The sequence below is a fragment of the Tachypleus tridentatus genome, chromosome 9 (assembly GCF_004210375.1).
Source record: "Tachypleus tridentatus isolate NWPU-2018 chromosome 9, ASM421037v1, whole genome shotgun sequence".
In the NCBI taxonomy this organism is placed as follows: Eukaryota; Metazoa; Arthropoda; class Merostomata; order Xiphosura; family Limulidae; genus Tachypleus; species Tachypleus tridentatus.
This window is the reverse complement of record NC_134833.1, coordinates 74083305-74101673: the sequence shown is the minus strand read 5'-3', so window position 1 is coordinate 74101673 and position 18369 is coordinate 74083305. Positions and strand designations below refer to the sequence as shown.

General features: G+C 30.6%; 1 protein-coding gene across 10 annotated transcripts in view; it reads left to right on the top strand.

Annotated features, from left to right (window-relative positions):
* LOC143225504 (tyrosine-protein phosphatase 10D-like) overlaps nt 1–18369 on the top strand; it is a 165025-nt gene that overhangs the window by 52005 nt on the left and 94651 nt on the right. For 6 of the 10 annotated variants that reach the window (XR_013013888.1, XR_013013887.1, XM_076455067.1 and 3 more), the window contains 5 exons: nt 7631–7912; nt 10424–10708; nt 11169–11444; nt 12221–12321; nt 15797–15965. Coding sequence is in view for 8 of the 10 variants with exons in the window: in XM_076455067.1 (XP_076311182.1) it covers nt 7631–7912; nt 10424–10708; nt 11169–11444; nt 12221–12321; nt 15797–15965 (1113 nt within the window). In the remaining 2 variants the exon portion in view is untranslated. Of the gene's footprint in view, nt 1–7630; nt 7913–10423; nt 10756–11168; nt 11445–12220; nt 12322–15796; nt 15966–18369 lie in introns of all 10 variants that reach the window. The other 4 variants (XM_076455071.1, XM_076455070.1, XM_076455068.1 and 1 more) reach the window with 1 other exon arrangement.

The window sequence follows — 18369 nt, the reverse complement described above, 5'->3', positions numbered from 1 at the left end:
TTGTGAGCGTTCCACCTATCCATTTATCACCAGATCTTGTTTCACAAGATATAGGGTTGTATTTGAAAAGAGAAAATGTTAGAAAACTAAGTGACGATAGTATTGTGGATTTTTCAATGTTATTTGTTTTTATTATTTTTTATCTGTAGAAATTAGAATAAAATAACAAAAATAACCAGTATTATTAATATCGGAGACTAAAATAGTATGTATAAGCTTTTAATTTAGGTTTTAGTAATGTAACGTGTAGTAATACGTTAGATTAGGACAATTACATGTAAAAGTTTATAATCCAATTTTCAGTGAGATTGTGAGACAAATAAAACACATTTCTTGTTTAATAAACAGTCTTAAAACTAATCAAATGTCAAACTTAGACTTAACGTTAACAACAAGCTACTGGTATTTATTCATAGTATCGAGTATTTAATATAATAACACGAATAATGCGATGGTTGAGACTAATTTGCCCTTGAAGAAGAAAGATCCGCCTTTCGAAAGCGCTCAAGTAATAGGGTTTTTATTCATTTCTATGGTTCAGACCGGTTCAGGAATTAAGCATTCCAAGTTTGTTAGGTACGATAGGTACAATGAATGGGTTTTATTTGGAAAACATGGACTACTACACACTTTTAAGGAAGTTGAGAATGTTCAACTTATGTAGAGAGTTTACATATTGGAGGCTATCCTAACTAAAGTTGAGGAAACGGAAAAAGAGAGTATAAGCTGTGAGAAATGACAGCAGGACTTCAAGAGGAGCTTAAACTTTTATATGTAAGGAGGCATCGGCTGAAATTAACAATGACATTCAGGAAGTTAGAAAGGGCAGTAGTGAACTTAATTGTAGGGACTCTATACTGTTGAGGAACAAATTTCAGTTCTTGGCTTATGTAGACGAAGAACCATTAGAAGGATGGAAAGAGCAAAAAGAATAAGAAAAAGATATGGATTATGAACTTGAAGAGGTTATAAGTGATTCCTTGACACGGCATGTGGATAGAATAATCTGTGATCTAAATAGGGAGAAGAGAGTTAGTTTATGCTACGCTGTAGCACAGGTGGAATACAAAACTGACACAGCAAGTGATAAAATGAAGGGTACTGGCGAAGATGCAGTCCTTGTGATGCGTGTAGGAGCTAACAATATGAGGAAGAGTAGGTCATTGAAGCTAATTAATAAATACAAGGGATTGATAGAAGTATTGAAAGATAAATAGCATAAAGTAATTATGTCAGGGATACTAAAAATAATTAATTGAGAAGACGAAACTTTGATTAGGTCACTAGGTTGGACTTGTGGGATCAGTTCAGTGGAAGGAGGGAACAGTTTGCAGTGAATGGTTTATACATAAATAGGAAAGGGGCTGGCAAGTTTGCACGGGCTATTAACTCAGCTGAAAAGAAAATTTTAAACTAGGATTAGATAGTGTTGGGGGAAAAGATAAACTAAATGAAACAAAATTGAAATGTAGAGTAAAGTTTAGCATTGGAAGTCAGTAAAATGTTGTCATGATAATTGGTTAAATTTTACTGCTGTAATGTTATAAGTATATAAAATACAATAAATGACCTTAGTACACTGGTAGGAATAGAAGACTGAAAGAATGGAAACAACTGAAAAAGGGTTAAATGTAAATGACTATGACGAGAGAAATTTGTTTGAAATACATGGATAGAGGTCATTTAACAGAGATAAAGTAGTAAAGAGAGAGGAAGGAGTGGCTCTATATGTAAAATGTTGGTTACATCTTGTTGAAGTTGAGAGTATTAAGGCTTATAGGAAGAACACTGGATGCTCTTGGATTTCTGTTAGTAGATATCAAGGGGAAAAGCTCTTATTAGAAGTTGTTACAGACCACCAGATGAAACTTATGAAATTAGTGAAAAACATCACAGTTAGATTAAAATTTCAGCTATTAATGAAGTCATAATTATGGACGATTGTAATTTCAGAAATACTGATTGGAAAGTGCTAGAGGGAGAAATGTTTCTGGAAACTCTTCAAGATGGATTTCTTCACTAATTGGTTAAGGGATCTAGTAGAAATGATGCTATTGTAGATTTATTGTCAACTTTTAATACAAAAATGATTGAGAGTGTGAAATTGTGGAACATCTCGATACAAGTGATAATTGCCGTATTATGTTCAATGTTTTGCTTGCATATGGAAATCAGGAATAATAATGTTTTTTAGTCTATTTTAAAAACACATTTTGGAGGAATCCAATTAAAGTTATCTGTTGTGAATTGTTTAGAGAAACTGAGTAAATGTGAAAAAAGTTTTAAAAAGTTTTTCAATATTTAAAAATATATTCTGAGAGAAAAAAGGGTAGCTGAAAGTAAAAAAAAAAAAAAAAAAACAGGTTGGCTCACAAGGGGTATAAAAAAAAGTATAGAAAAGCATCGTAAATTTAAGAAATTTAAATTAACTAATGTTATAGAAGATTTAGAAGATTATAAAAGTTGGTGAAACAGAAAATCAGGACATCCAAAAGAATGTATGAAAAATATAGCTGAAAACATAAAATTTAACACTAAGGTTTTAAGATACATCAGCGATAAACAAAATGTTAAGACGGGAATAGTACTCTTGAGGAATGACGAAGGAATGTTTATATCTGATGAATGTGAAGTGACTAGGTTATAAAATTCTGCTTTTTTTTCTTTTGCTTTTACTGATGAAGACTTCAGCAGTATGGCTCATCTTGAGCAATCGATAGATGAAAAGAAAGTTGAACAAGACAATTTCATAAATTCTAAGCTTGTTGAAATAAAGTTTGGAAGTTTAAAGACTGATAAGTCTCCTGCATAAGATAATATTTCCCATAGGTTTCTAAAGGATGTCATAGACTGGATATGCGCTATTCTTGATTAGTGGGCAAGTATCAACAGATTGGAAATTAGTTAATGTCACTCCTATATTCAAAAGCGGTAATAAGAGTTGTCTTTATACGTATAAGCCTGTTAGTCTTACATTGGTTGTGAGAAGTGTTTTGGAGAGTATGATAAAATATACTTTGCAAAGTTATTTAACAAGGTACAGAATCTTACAGGTTTCACAAAGGGAAAATCTTACTTTACAAATATCTTGACATGCTTTAAAATGTTATTGCAGAGTATGATAAAATATACATTGCAAAGTTATTTAACAAAGTATAGAATCTTACAGGATAGTCAACATGGTTTCACTAAGGGAAAATCTTGCTTTACGAATACCTTGACATGCTTTGAAAATGTTATTGCACATTTAAATGAAGGTAAGGGTGTAGATTTGGTGTATTTGGATTTCAAAAAGCATTTGTCAAAGTGTCATACAAAATGTTTCTAAAGAAACCTGTCTCTATAGGTGTGGGGATAGGTTAACTAACTGAATAGAAAGAAGAGTGGCTTGATAGAAGAAAGCAGAGACTATTATAAATGGGGTTCGGCTAAACTGGTTTATTGTTACAAGTGATTTACCTCAGGGCTCAGTCTTAGAACCATTGCTCTTTTTGATTTACATCAACAATATATGTGAAGGATTTGTCAATAAATTACTTAAATTTGCTGATAATATCAAGGTATTGGACGTTGCTGGCTCTGAAGAGGACACTTTTGTTTTACACAAGGATTTAGATCATTTAGCGAGTTGGACAAATAAATGAAAAATGTATTTTAATTATGGTAAATGCAAGATATTGCATGTGAGTTACCATAATTTGAGTTACAAGCACAATTTGGATGGGAAAAACCTGAAGAGTGTCGTGAAAGAAAAGAATCTTTATGTAATGGTTGACCAGTCTCTTAAGTCATCCAAACAATGTGGTGTTGCTAGTGATAAGGCAAACAGAATTTTAGGTTATATCTACAGAAATATGGTGCCATTAGTTTTCTTTCAGACCTTACCATTAGACCTAATTAGTTGCATGACTGCTGATCACAATGTAAGTTTTTAACAATTAATTGTACTCTGGTGTAGTTGATATTTATATAATGGAAGAGAACAATCCCATAATATTTCAATTTTATGCCTCTTTTATTCACTGTTAGAATAATCATTTCTAATAGTGTATCTATATATTTATTGAAACGGTCATAATCTGACTAGCACTATATAATTAGTCTGATATGTTGCCAGTTCTGAAAACTTGAAAATGCCTTATCCAGTATTCCATCTTCAGCTGACATATTCTTATGGAAACCTACCAGTAAAATTCATATTTCACTCGCAGGTAGATAATAGGTTACGATTAAAATGTTAATTGTCATTATCAGAATTGATTCTAATCATTACCTGTGATATAGTTAATTACTGGTATGTGTGAACTAGACTCGAAATTAACAGCTATATCAAACAAACCCTTACTTGACTAATGAATGAAAAATTGAGAAGAAATCAGCCGAAAATAAAGTGAAAAAATACAAAAACGCTCAATAGTCGAGGAATGAAACAAAACACATAACTTAAAAGATCAACCTTACATGAAGATCTTTATTTCTTGTTTTTATCCTTGAACACAATGCTACATAATGGGCTATCTGTACTGTGCCCACCACGGGAACCAAACCGTGAATTTTAATTGTTAAAAGCTATCAAGCTTATTGCTAAGCCTTACATAAGTATTTCTGCTTTAGAAAATGACACATTAACTGTGAGATACATTTCCAAAACTTCTGTTACTTCAGAAACTTTCCATAATAGTTATATATTTCAAAAATTTCAATAGTAAAAGTGTGGAAAATATAATAAGACGAGTGTATTGAGAAACTTGTTCACCAACTGCACTGGTAAACCATTACCAGAGTATAGAAGAAAGTTTGGGACTGTTAATGATGGCTTAAAACTCCAGTTCTACCTCTGGCCATCATGAAATAGAGTTTGTTCTTATGCAAGCTTACACGTTTTTCAATCAGAGTTTGCTTACCCGGTTGTTAAATTTAGTTGGAACGTTGAATAACCTCAAAGATTCTTTTGGAACGAACGAGTATAAATAAGTACGCAAATCTAAAAACAAATACAATGTGCATTTTGTTGGATGAACCAGAAATATGGTTACATGGATCGGCAACCTATGATAAAATCTCATAAGTTTAAGCAATGACCATGACTGTCGTAAGTAATGACTAATCTTTTGTATTATCTGTTGATTATCTGGGTTATCAGGGAAACCCTGCAAGTAATAATGTTCACATCATTTTCAGTGCAATGAAACTCGCAACATCGAATCATCTGTACAAAATTAGAAACATAATATCACACTTTATTACAATATTAAAAACATAATATATGCTTAATTCAGCTTTGAGGGTAAGTATTATTTCTCTCTTCCAGTAATTGATAATACTTTTTTGCCCCTTGCTGTATATTTGAATTCTATTGAAAAAACTTTATATCTGTTAAGTACAAAGGCACGCACAAGCTATCTGTGATCTGCTTACTGTAGGTAATAAAACTCGATTTTTAGGGTTATAAGCCGTCAAATTATCGCTTACAATCTCAATGTTACTGAGGTAATATGCCTAATTTATCGAGTTTAAACTGGATATAAATTAGGAATTGAATTTAATAAATATTTTCAAATTGTAAGTTACTACTTAAAAACATAATACAATTCTAATGTTTACAAGTGATAATTTTTGTTGTGTTAATAACAACTATATTTGTAATTCTGCAAAATATGTTAGTTAATAAGCTAGAAACTGTAAAACCTTTCAGTTTATTGGGTAGAGACTGAAAAACAAGAAGGTTATCATTCGTATAGCATTAAATGCCTTTAACTATCGGCCCGGCATGGCCAGGTGAGTAAAGGCGTTCGACTCCCCATCACACCAAGCATGCTTCCCCTTTCAGCCGTGGGGACGTTATAATGTTATGGTCAATCCCATTATTCTTTGCTAAAAGAGTAAAAGAGTAGCCCAAGAGTTGGCGGTTGGTGGTGATAACTAGCTACCTTCCCTCTAGTCTTACACTTTTAAATTAAGAACGGCTAGCGCAGATAGCCCTCGAGTAGCTTTGCGCGAAATTGAAAAAAATGAACAAACAAAGCCTTTAACTATTCTCTGCTGGTTTACCTGTGTACTTGTTTTGAATTCGAAAACTAAATAGTTTATTTATTTCTAAGTTTCTTTTTTTATACTCTTTAACTCTATTTAAATTTACTTAAATAAGTAAAACTGACTTAGTTTTATTGCGGAAAAGAAAACATTTAGTAATGACTTAAAGAGAACATGCACGAACATCACAGTGTAAAAGGTAATAATGCGCAATTGTTTGTTATTTTTTATTATTTAATATACAAGCGATAAATTTATTTTTTACTTTCAAGCAGGATTTACACAAAATATTAGATAACGTGTCTCGTTAAAACAATACTGCCCAGCCATCAGTATCTGTTGTATGATACTATGTTTATCCTCTTATTAATTTGCATTGGTTTTTACAATAAAATTAGTTACATTTGAAGATTTTAAACTACATTTGCCCTTACACTTTAGACTAAAAACCTAACACTTGTAGCAGATAACATTATTTCTTTAAACGTGATACCAGCACGATACTTTTAGCCCTTATTTGATCAGTTTCTCTACTGCATAATCATTTTTAAAGATTCACTTGTAACATTTCACAAACGTTAGGACATATAGAAGAGCTCCAAATACCGCCTGTATAGTGTTCATTTACTTGCATTTTACTTGGTTCTTTCTGGTGAAATATTTCGAATACGATTCCTAGTCTTACTGTCAAGTTATTGTATAATGAGTCCGTTGACATAATTATACAACTAGATTCAGTGTAGATTTTCTGAAACAATTGAATGTGTTCCGAGGGATTTATTTTGGTGGAATTGTCATGATAAAATTGGAAAAATATCAGGAGACTTTACGGTATTCTCTCCTTTACACTTGGTGACTAGAGCTTGTGCCAATTAATTAAATTAATTATCAAACTGTTTTAAATAATATAACGAAATAATTGTCACCTATGTTCCAAACTGTTAACAACAATGACTAATTAGGATGTAGAACGATCAAACTTCACTATCACTCTAAATCTCTAAGTGAAAGTTGTGTTAAAAATGTGTTTGAGAAGTAAATAAAAACCAACCTATATTTATTTATTTTGTATAAATATAAAAGTCCCTCACTGGTACATTGGTAAGTTTACGGATTTACAAAGCTAAAATCAGGGGTTCGATTCCCTTCGGTAGACTCAGCAGATAGCCTGATGTAGTTTTGCTATAAGAAAAACACACAAACACGCACAGTGAATATAAATGTATCATTATGTTTCGTTACAAACAAACGAAAACACCAATAACTACAAGGTTGTTTAATAGCAAAGCCACACTACACAATAGGCTGTCTGCTATGTCCACCGTGAGGAAATGAGCCCCAGATCTTAACGTTATAAGTCCATAGATTTACCGTTATCCCATCGGGAGACTTCATATGGTAGAAAGAAGTCAACTCTGCATGAAGTTTCGTTCCTTAACATTTCGAGTGAATTTTATCATCTTTGCTCTAGTTTTCTTTTCGTGGATGCTTTATTATTATTATTGGTTTACTTGAGTTATATAAAATCTTAGAATATAGACTAATTTGAAGAGCCATGATGTTCGTTGTATTATATGAATTTCATTTTTTCTTTCAGAGCCAGATCCTCCCACTAATCTATTAATTAAACCATTTTCAAGCAAAATAGTGGATATATTCTGGAATCCACCACTAAGAGGAAGATATACTGGTTATCAGCTGTCGATTATCTCAACATCTGAACAATATAGTACTGCCATACGAAATATTCAACTCGACCAAAAATCTACGTCATTCAAGTTACGAGATCTTATCCCTGGTGGGACATATAATATTCGACTTTATTCTGTGTACAAGAATAAAGATTCCTCAGATTTTGTGGCTACAAATTTTACGACAAGTATGTGTAAATAATAACAAGGTCCAGAGTAAAGGAATATATCTGTGTGTGAAGCACAGGCTCATTTTAGAAAATGAAATCAATACTAAAGAAATAAGATTTGAAATATGTGTATATATTTTAGTATTCATTTCATTTATTTTTCTTTTTGATAAATATACTGTGGTAAAATAAACTATGATTGAACAGTGTTATGATGGCTAATGTGTGAAAAAATATCACCTTATAACGATGAGTAACAGTGAAATTATACTGTTCGCTTAGTCAAAATACTTTAAATTCTAGTACTGAACTTAAATTATTCAGGATTTGTTTTACATATTTAAATAAGCTATGGAATTACAGCATTATACATCAGATACATTATTCACACATAAATGAAGAATTATGTTCGTATATTTATTTACGTTTTGATTCTAAAAGCAATTACTACTGTAATCCTGTAACAAAATTGAAGTTTATGTGTTTGTTTTTAAATTTCGCGCAAAGCTACACGAGGGCTATCTGCTCTAGCCGGCCCTAATTTAGCAATGTAAGACTAGAGGGAAGGCAGCTAGTTATCACCACCAACCGCCAACTCTTTTGCTACTGTTTTACCAACGAATAGTGGGACTGACCGTTACATTATAACGTTCCCACGGCTAAAAGGGCGAACATGTTTGACGCGATGGGGATGAGAACTCGTGACCCTCAGATTACGAGTCGCACGCCTTAACCCACCTGGCCATGCCGGGCCCAAATAAATTAAAATTGCAAGTTTCCGACAATAGTATAACGTATATACGTTACATATTTCTATTTCACCAATGGTAAAATTGAAAGGAGAATCTGTGGTGTAGAGGCCTAATGTTTTCTTTCTAACATTATTCAAATACCTAAATTATTCTAGGTTGGTTATTTGTTGATTGAAAAGAATTTAAACCACCATTAACAATACAACGTGTTTTATAATTTCCATATAGTTTAGGCTCAGCCTGGCACAAGTTTGTTAAGGTGTTCGACTCGTAATGCGGGGGTCGCGGGTTCGAATCCCGGTCGCACCAAACTTACTCGCTCTTTCAGCCGTGGGGGCGTTATAATATAACGATCAATCCCACTATTCGTTTGTAAAAGTGTAGCCCAAGAGTTGGCGGTTGGTGTTGATGACTAGCTGCCTTCTCTCTAGTTTTACACTGCTAAATTAGGGACAGCTAGCAAATATAGTCCTCGAGTGGCTTTGTGCAAAATTCAAAACAAACAAACAAAGCAAACCATATACTTTATGGCTTTAGTAGATTGTAAAACACGAGATATTACCAGATATATTTGTTGGTATTTTCCCTGACATGCAGCCGAGATTCTGATATTGCAATTGCAATGGGGAATTGCAGTATTTTTGTTTGGATATATATACATCCATTTATTTTGTTCATAACATGAACATTTATCATGCACTCTATTTATTTTCTTTTGCAAATGAAAAACTGACATATTGAACTGTGGTATAATAAGTTATGTTTAATTCTTTGTTGTATTAGCAGTAGTTAAAAATATGAATAAAATCATATGAGACTCTTGATGCTATTTATATTATTATGAAAGTGTGAATTATTGGAAGCGATATAGAGGTGTTGGCCATTCATGTTCCAAGAGCTGCATATTTTGATTTATTGATTTCGTCAAAATAATTAGTAGCATCTAGTGTATATCCGAATGTTGTTGACAGCCATCTTAATTCTATATTTTTGAATTTCTGCTTTGACAAACAGGGGCTTTTCAAAGATGACAATGCAAGAATTTTGCCTGAAATTGGTTTGAGGAACATCAAGTGGTTTTATTAATTACTTTAAGCAAGTATGATAAATTAATCTCTGTCTGATCATTCCATTGGTCACCATAGTCTCCTGGTGACATGTGTGAGCTAACTGCAGACCATGCGTCATGATGTATGAGTCCTAGTAAAAAAAAAAACATCTTCTGGAATATTATTGCCCATATACTGAATTTGAATGAAAGTGGTCAAGCCCAATAAAAAAAAATATATTCAGGCAGTGTAATTCGTTCTATAAATATATATGTACTTTGAAATAAACTATCAAAACATGTTAAAAATGTACCAAAATTTTTTCACTTACATAAACTGAATAAATATTAATATGTATTGCTTTAATGTGTGAATAAATATGAAACATTTACTAGATTTCATTTTTAATGTTACTGGAAACAAATATTTACAGTAGGATTAGCAATATTATTTTGTGGTGGTGACTATTTCTGTTGATCCTGCATGATTTTTAATATATTGAACGAAATTCATGGTCACTTGGTAAAAACTTAGGTTCCTTACATTTCATAAGATTTATAAAATTAGTTTGTAAAGCCTATTTGCTCTAGTTTTGCTGTTTTAGATTAGTAATTTCAACACATACAGTTATACTTTTTGTGTTCTTCTTATAGATAAACATAGAAAATTTTATCATTTATGAGCTTTTACTTTTTTTTTTTAAATACTTTTGTATTTTTTGTTTGTAGAACCAAACACTCCAGGAAGATTCATCGTGTGGTTTCGAAATGAAACTACCCTTCTTGTGTTGTGGCAACCACCATATCCACCTGGTATTTTCAATTTATACCGTGTAAGCATAAAACCAGAAGATTCTGATCAGTCAGTTTTGTATGTAGAGAAAGGAGGTGAACCACCAGGGCCTGTTCAAGCAGCCTTCAATGAGCTTGTTCCTGGAAGAGCTTACAATATTTCTGTTCAAACTATCAGTGAAAATCAAGTTAGCATACCAAGAGAAGCAGAATACAGAACAGGTAGTAAATGCTGCAGCATAAGAGCCCTATAAAAATAATCACCAAAGGTACATAGAAAAGGAATTGCTCTATTACTTTCTCAGATCACTCTATAAAACAAACCAATTTATAAGTTTTTTATAGTATCATCCAGTAATGCAAAGGGTTAATCATAGTTTATAACAATTATTTTTATATGCTTATGCAGTGATATGTCACCCCAGAAAAGCATTGTGATGCCACAGGTGACACCTATAAATCTAGGTTGTGAGAGTTGCTCACAATATGTCATAGTATGTCACCACAGTAGAATTATAGTTGGAGAATTATGTCACAGCTTTTATTGTCCCTTAGAAGTTACTATAAAAGAATATAAGGTATATCATAGTAAATACATAAATATTATTAATATAGAAAGAGGTGTTAAACTATGTTTCCCAGTTATATTTTGTGTATTTGAGTCATTTATTGTTTTATATAGTTCCTCTTCCTCCATCTGATGTCACATTTGACATGAAAACTTTGACACCATACTCTGTTGATGTTATGTGGTCACCTCCCACATTGCCTTCAGAATTTGATCACTATCAGATTTCCATGGGGCTGAAAAACTCAGTGAAAAAGATAGTTAAAAAAGAGGAGAAAAGAGTAGCTAGGTTTATCGAAGGATTAGAACCTGGTCAAACCTACGAAGTAGATGTAAAGACTATCAGTGGTTCTGTTGCTAGTTGGCCAGCAACAGACAATGTCATTACCAGTAAGTTCTGTTTTTCTTTGAAAAAAATCATGTAGAAATATTTTTATAGTGCTTATACTCATTTAATTTTAGTTTATTTTGCCAAGATTGTTAAATTAAATGTGAATTATATAATTTTTTCATCAATATTACTCATATGTTAAACATTTTTACATATTTTGTTTCTGTAGATTATCATTACTTGATAAAAATCATACAGTGCATGAAAAAGTAAAAATTACGCATATATAATATTCTGAATAAACTGTAGAAAAAGAAAACCTAAAAGTTTAGTGTGATGGAATTAATGACAGAAATGTGAATTACAGTGAATGTACCATGAGTTTCAAATTTGAAGAATAAGAACTTTTTACTTTGGTATATCAGTTTGAAAAACAGTTGTAAAAAATGTTAATTTTTGTGTATTGATATGTATTTCTTAAACAATTTGAAACAAATTGCCATGAGAAAATATTGTAGTCTCATAACCATTATGCATTCCCTGAAGATAGACAAGCATTGAGATTTTAATACATCACTTGTACTGAAACTAATAGACTCTACTAAAATGTACATCTCCAAAATATTTATCATTTTATGATATAGTTTGAAAATATCTGACAACAGTATCAAAAGTCCATAAGCATTTGAAACTTAAAATTTGGAATTTTGTGAATTTATTAACTTTAAAATGTTCACTTACATGTTCTTTCTCTCTTTCTTTATGTGTGTGTGTGTGTGTGTGTGTTTGCAATATATGACGGTATTTGTACACTGTTTGTGAAATATATTTCTAGGACCATTGCCTGTTGTACATTTGTTTGCAACAGTGGGAAATCCTGGAGACATATTAGTAGAATGGCAGCCAAACAACAAAAGCATTCAGGATTCTTTTCTGGTATTTATTTTACTGACTCAGAAAATAGTTTTATCAAAAGACCAATTAAAAATGGAATATATTAAATGTACACAGTTCAAAGTAAAAATAATTCATGCAAAAAGTTTATAAGATATTTTAAACAATAGTTCGTTTCCTACACGCTACAGGTGAATTCTATTAATGCAAAAGTATTAAATAATTTTCACTGATCATTTTCTAAATCTTTCTTGTATGTGGTAGCAGTCCTTGATTTTAGATGAAGTAATAGGTTTACATTTCATTTAACAAGTTATTTTTGATCAAAGCTACAAATACTAATTGTATTTAAACTCCAACCTTAAAGTATATCCACAGAACCTATAGCCCAATCACAGTTAATAATGTATCGAACAGAGAAACTAGATTAAGAGTCAACAAAATTATTGTTTTAAGTGTATAGTAACATTTAAACTTCTATCAAAATATGTAACTGTAAAATAGGAAGAGTCATTAGAAATACTCCCATAGCTAGATCACAAATGCACAATATCAAGTAATTTGTTATTATACAGATTATAACATTTCTTATTTATTTTATCTGTATTTATAGTAATGTTTTATGTTTAGAAATTGCAGTTTAGAAAGCTAAACAATATACTGACCATTTTGTATTTCCTTTTTATAATCTTTTTATATTCTTCGGTCTATCTTTCTTTACTGTGTGAAAAAAAGGTTTTTCAAGCTCAACTTAAAAGAATTTTTGTTCATGGCATTTATCCAAAACCATTAATCAGCACAACCTTTGCCAATAACGTTTAAAGTGTCTGGCCTGTATTTCTGAATTAAACAAATTGTTTTAACATTAATAGTTAGACTTAATTGGAAGACTGCCACATAAACATGGTGTGGGATAATTATGGAAAAAGTCTTGAAAAAAATGGGTACAGACTTGTAAGCGAGTAAAGCCACATATCTAGACTCAATGACTGATAAAAAAAAAAAATTAAATGCTATTTAAAATCGTTGTTAAGGTACACAAAGTCTAAATATAGTGATACTTACAATACATCTGTATTATTTGACATTAAAATAGTATTGTCATGCTATGTAAGTTAACTTAAAGGAATCTGTCAACTTCTTCACTAGCTATACTTCATTTCCTAGGCATAACATTGTTGGTTAAGTATTAATAGTTTAAGGTTGATCAGAAAAGTGCGACTTTTTACATCATAGTTTTGTTGATTGTTAGTAAATAATATATTTGTGGCTAAATCCAGTTACAGTAAGTTAGCTTAATGGATGAAACATAGTTTTGCGAAATAACTGAATCTTTTAAATCAGTTTTCAGTATAACAAAGGAGTTATTTCTGATTTGATGTAACATAAGGTTAAGAATGATATTTTTTCAGATATTTAGATATACATTATTGCTTTATATCTTAATTTTCCTAGTTATATATATATATTTGTTTCTACATTTCAGTTCAACAAATTTTCTGCTGTTTTTGAGTTTTGATTCATGGATACAAGATATATTCAATATTCTTTCTTTTTAGTGTCTGTCTATAGTATTTTTTGATTATTACAGTGCTATTTTGATGGGGTTACAATTTTGATTAATACCTCTGCTACTTGAAAATAAAAATGTATGATTCTAAATAATAGGACATATAAATAATAATAACTTGTTATAAGCTTTGTTAAATCTAAATTTATCTTTAGTTAATAATAAAAAGTTATCTAACACATAAATCTGTAAACTTGAGTTTAATTGTTGGTCATTTCATTAAACTTTAAGACTGAATGTAATTTGTTTATGGTAAGCTAACACTGATATGTTTTCATATACATGTGATGCAAATGGTGAGCTTACACATTTTTCACATCAGAATTTGAGAGATGCTCTTAATAGATACTTTTATGAAGTTGAACGATGATTGCCACTTTGCAAAGTTGTTTAATTACAGTATGAATTTTCTAGCATGTAATAATATCTCTTGAAAGAAGAGACTTTTTTCATTATGTCTATTAGTTAGCTGTAACAACTTAATTAGTGTCAACACAATAAAGTAGAAGTTTCCTTATAATTCTAATAGTTGTTAATCTGCTTTGAAGAAATCTTAATATCTTTAGATATTTGGCATTTGTTACATGACCTGTTTACAGTAATGAAAATGTGTCTAATTATTATGTGAAATTCTTAGAACCCTTGCATTTCCTTGTAGTCTTCATATTTAATTATGTAATGGAAAACATTTGTTCATTAATCAGACTTATAATTTAAATTAATCATTGAAGTATATATTTAATAAATCTATATAAACATTTTTGTCTGAAAAAAAACTTTAATTTATTGCAATTTTTTGTAATTTATAGGTCACTAAACATCTTAGTAAAACTAGGTTTATCGTAGTTTTTAAGTTTATTATTTCTGTCTCAATCAGAAAAAGTAAAAACATTAAAATGTTCCAGTTTATCTATATTTTACTATAGCAAGAGTCTGCAATAATCTAGACATATTTCTGACTCAACTTGGTTTTCATTGTACATATGTCTTAAGCTGTTAGTTACACTACAGTGATGCTTACACTGACATCACCATAACAATATGATAAACAAACAGCATATCAGTAGTAAGGAATATATAACTTACAAATGAAGTACTATTATAATCAAGTATCGATTTTTACAGTGTAATATTAAATTTTAATATTAATGTTATGTAAGGGTGGTCTAGGTGTACCTGTACCATCCTTACATTCTTTTTGGCACTGCCATCCATAAATCGTTTTACATTTACAAAATGTTTTTTTATCTGTTTTGTGACTTTATTCCATTGATTGAAAGTTATTGTATTTCATGAATGTGTATAATAAAATTTAATGTTATGTGTATTGGTTTTTTTTTTAAACCCTTCACTTTGTACATAATGTAGAGGTTGGCTCTCTAAAGACAACGATTCTATAATGTCAAAAGCATTGAATATTCTAAATGCTACAGTCATCTAATGATCATCTGTTATTGGCTGGTAATTCCTGTTTCACCTGTACATGAACTTTATTAAGGAACACTAGATTTTTTCTTAAAAGAAGCTAATTTCAAGCATTTACACTAACATTATTAGCTTTCTTTATTTCTACTAGTTATCACATTGTGCACTGCCAAGAAACACACAGAGTGGATTTAAGTTTAAATTCACGTTACTGATAAAGTAGTTGTAGAATTCTCGATTGAAACAAGAAGAAATATGAACAGCTTGGTGAATTGGCCACTTTATGGTTTGGTATCTTACTGTTACTTTCTTGCCTTGTTTATCAGCTTGTTAAGTATAGAAACAAAATAAAGTAATTGGCAATCATTTTTTAATGTAAAAACTCTCTGTCATATTGACTTCTTATAAGGTATATTTGTATTGTACCTGTAGAGTACCTTGGCTATACCTACATATATAGTTTACTAACTATTTGAATTGTACATATTTCATTAAAAATTATTTTATGTTTTATATCATTAGGTAAACTATCAAGAAACTCTGACTTTCAGTACTGATAAAAAAGGTGTTATTATTCAAGAAACACTGTATCAAATAAATAACCTTCAACCAGGAAAAAGATATTCAATTAACGTGGCTGCTATGAGTAAAGGTGTTTATAGTGAACTAACCCTGATTTATCAAGCTACAAGTAAGTTTTGTTCTTTAGGATTCTTATTTTAAGGTTAGTTTAAATTCATACGAATAAAATAATATGCTTCTAACAGACCATAAAGTTTATAAATAAAAGGTATTATTGCTTCACAAATCACTTTGAAAAATGAGAATATATGTGAAATATGTAAATATAATTTAATCTCATTATGTACCTTCACAAATAAATAATATTTATCTTACTTGTGTATGTCTTGATTTCCATCAATCTTAGAAAGGCTTTAAAATATTGTCCACTTCTCAAAAGTACAACCAATTAGCTCCTATGAAGTAAACGTATTATAAAATAAAATTATTTAACCATGATTCATAATTTCTGACAGTTATTTTGCTCTTTTTTCATAGTTATCATTTTCTCATGTGGCTCTTGTATGTATTTTTGTGTATCCATTTATTTCTCTTTTAATCTAAAGATAATCAGTTATAAATAACTATTTACATATGCTGATATATTTCTTATGCATGAATTAGAGATTTGTCAATGCTTACCTACTGTTTTTATAATTTGCAAGTCCTAAAAGAAAGAAATATGCCTTTACATTGGAATGTAAAACACTTAGATGACCAACTTACTCTTAAAAGTCTTGATCACCTTCAAATAGCCAACCAAAATAAAACTATAATGTCACAAAAAAAATATTTCTCAGGTTCTTCAAACAGTTTAAATAGTTTTCAAAAGTGAAAGAAAATTGTTTCATACTAAGCAATATGGGCTTTTAGGAGTTTTTGTTTTTTTGGATGGTTATTGAACCTCAGTAGAACACCCATAAACTTTTGGTTAATCATGAGGTTGCTGATTACTTACCACTTCAACATTTTCTAAATAAAATAAAATAGAAGAACTCACTTAGTCCGTGAAGATTATTATTGCACACCTATTTCAAATAACAGAAAGAGAGAAAATTAAACACACTCTTTATTTTTCAAGAAAGCATTTGTTTTTCTCTTAAACTTTTACACTACTGCTGACAATCATTTGGTAAGCTAATCATGCCTGGCTTAGTCTGGTTAGGGTGCTCATTTTGCAGTGTATAGGTTATAGCTTTGGATCTACATCATTGCTGTGGACCACTATAATGTAACAATTCCATTATTTATTTATAAATAAGTAGCCCAAGAATTAGTATTGGTTTGTGTTGACTAGCTATTTTTCCTCAAGTCTATCACTGCTAAACTAGGGATGGCAGATAGTTCTTGAATAGATTTGCAAAAAATTAAAACTAAAGCAATCCATAAACTAATAAACCCTGTTAAAAATAAAATTTTGTTATTGGAGATTCAACTGTCTTTTTTTAGATCTTGAACTTCTATCATTTTGTCCTGTTGTGTTTGAAATTCAACATAAAGAAATTGAAGCAATTTATCTTATCAATCAAACAAATCACTTCCATCCTAGAATATCATATTAGAGCATTTCAGTGTCTTAACAGTAAACTTAAGAACTTAAATGCAAGAATTTTGGGTTCTATTTTCGTTAAAGATAAAGTGTAGATAATCTGTTTTAAAGCCTTGCACCAAGCAAAAGAAGAAGAAACAATCATAATGGGTTGAAACTCACTTTAAGTTATTGGGCATCGTGTTCTTGAGAAAGCTCACTTATGACACAAGTTATATGGTTAGAGGTCAAGACTTCAGGACTAAGAATTTCCCATTTTGAATAATAACTTATCTGCAAATCAAAACTTTGCAACTATAAAATTCAAGTAATCTACTTTGTATAAATTTCCCAAAGGAAATTATTGAAAAGTACTATAATTCAATGTATGCCAGTGCTTTTCTTACCTACAAATAAGAAGACCCCAGTACAAGTAACAAAATGATGCATGTAATTTTATTTGGCCTGTGCCCCCTTGTGATTGGGTTGTGTCAAAACTACTCACAATTTCACATGTGAAATGCTAACATGAACTTTTTTTTGCCCAAAATGGATAATACAAAATTATTTTACTCTCAGTTGTGTTTTTATATTAGAAGTAACACTGCAGTCAGTTTTCAAAAATCAGTTACAATCTTAACCACTGGTGAAACTACTCAGTACAATTTGATCTAAGATATTACCACTATGTTGGTTAAATATTTTAAAGCACATGTATCTAATAAACCCAACAAACAAGGATCAAGATCTATAAGATTAATGTGGAAATACCAGAAACTAACAGAAATACTAAAATATAAAAATCTTCTTCATGTTAATTTTGCTATTTATAGAAATAGTAGCCTGCAAATAACAAGTTTACAAGTATAAAGGCACTTACTTATGTTGCCCCATAAGTCTAAAGCTTCACTTACTCTAGGCAGCATTTGCTTCAACAAGACATTTATTTTTTTCATAATTGTGGTAATATTCACTATGAATTCCATTAACAATATTAAGTAAATCC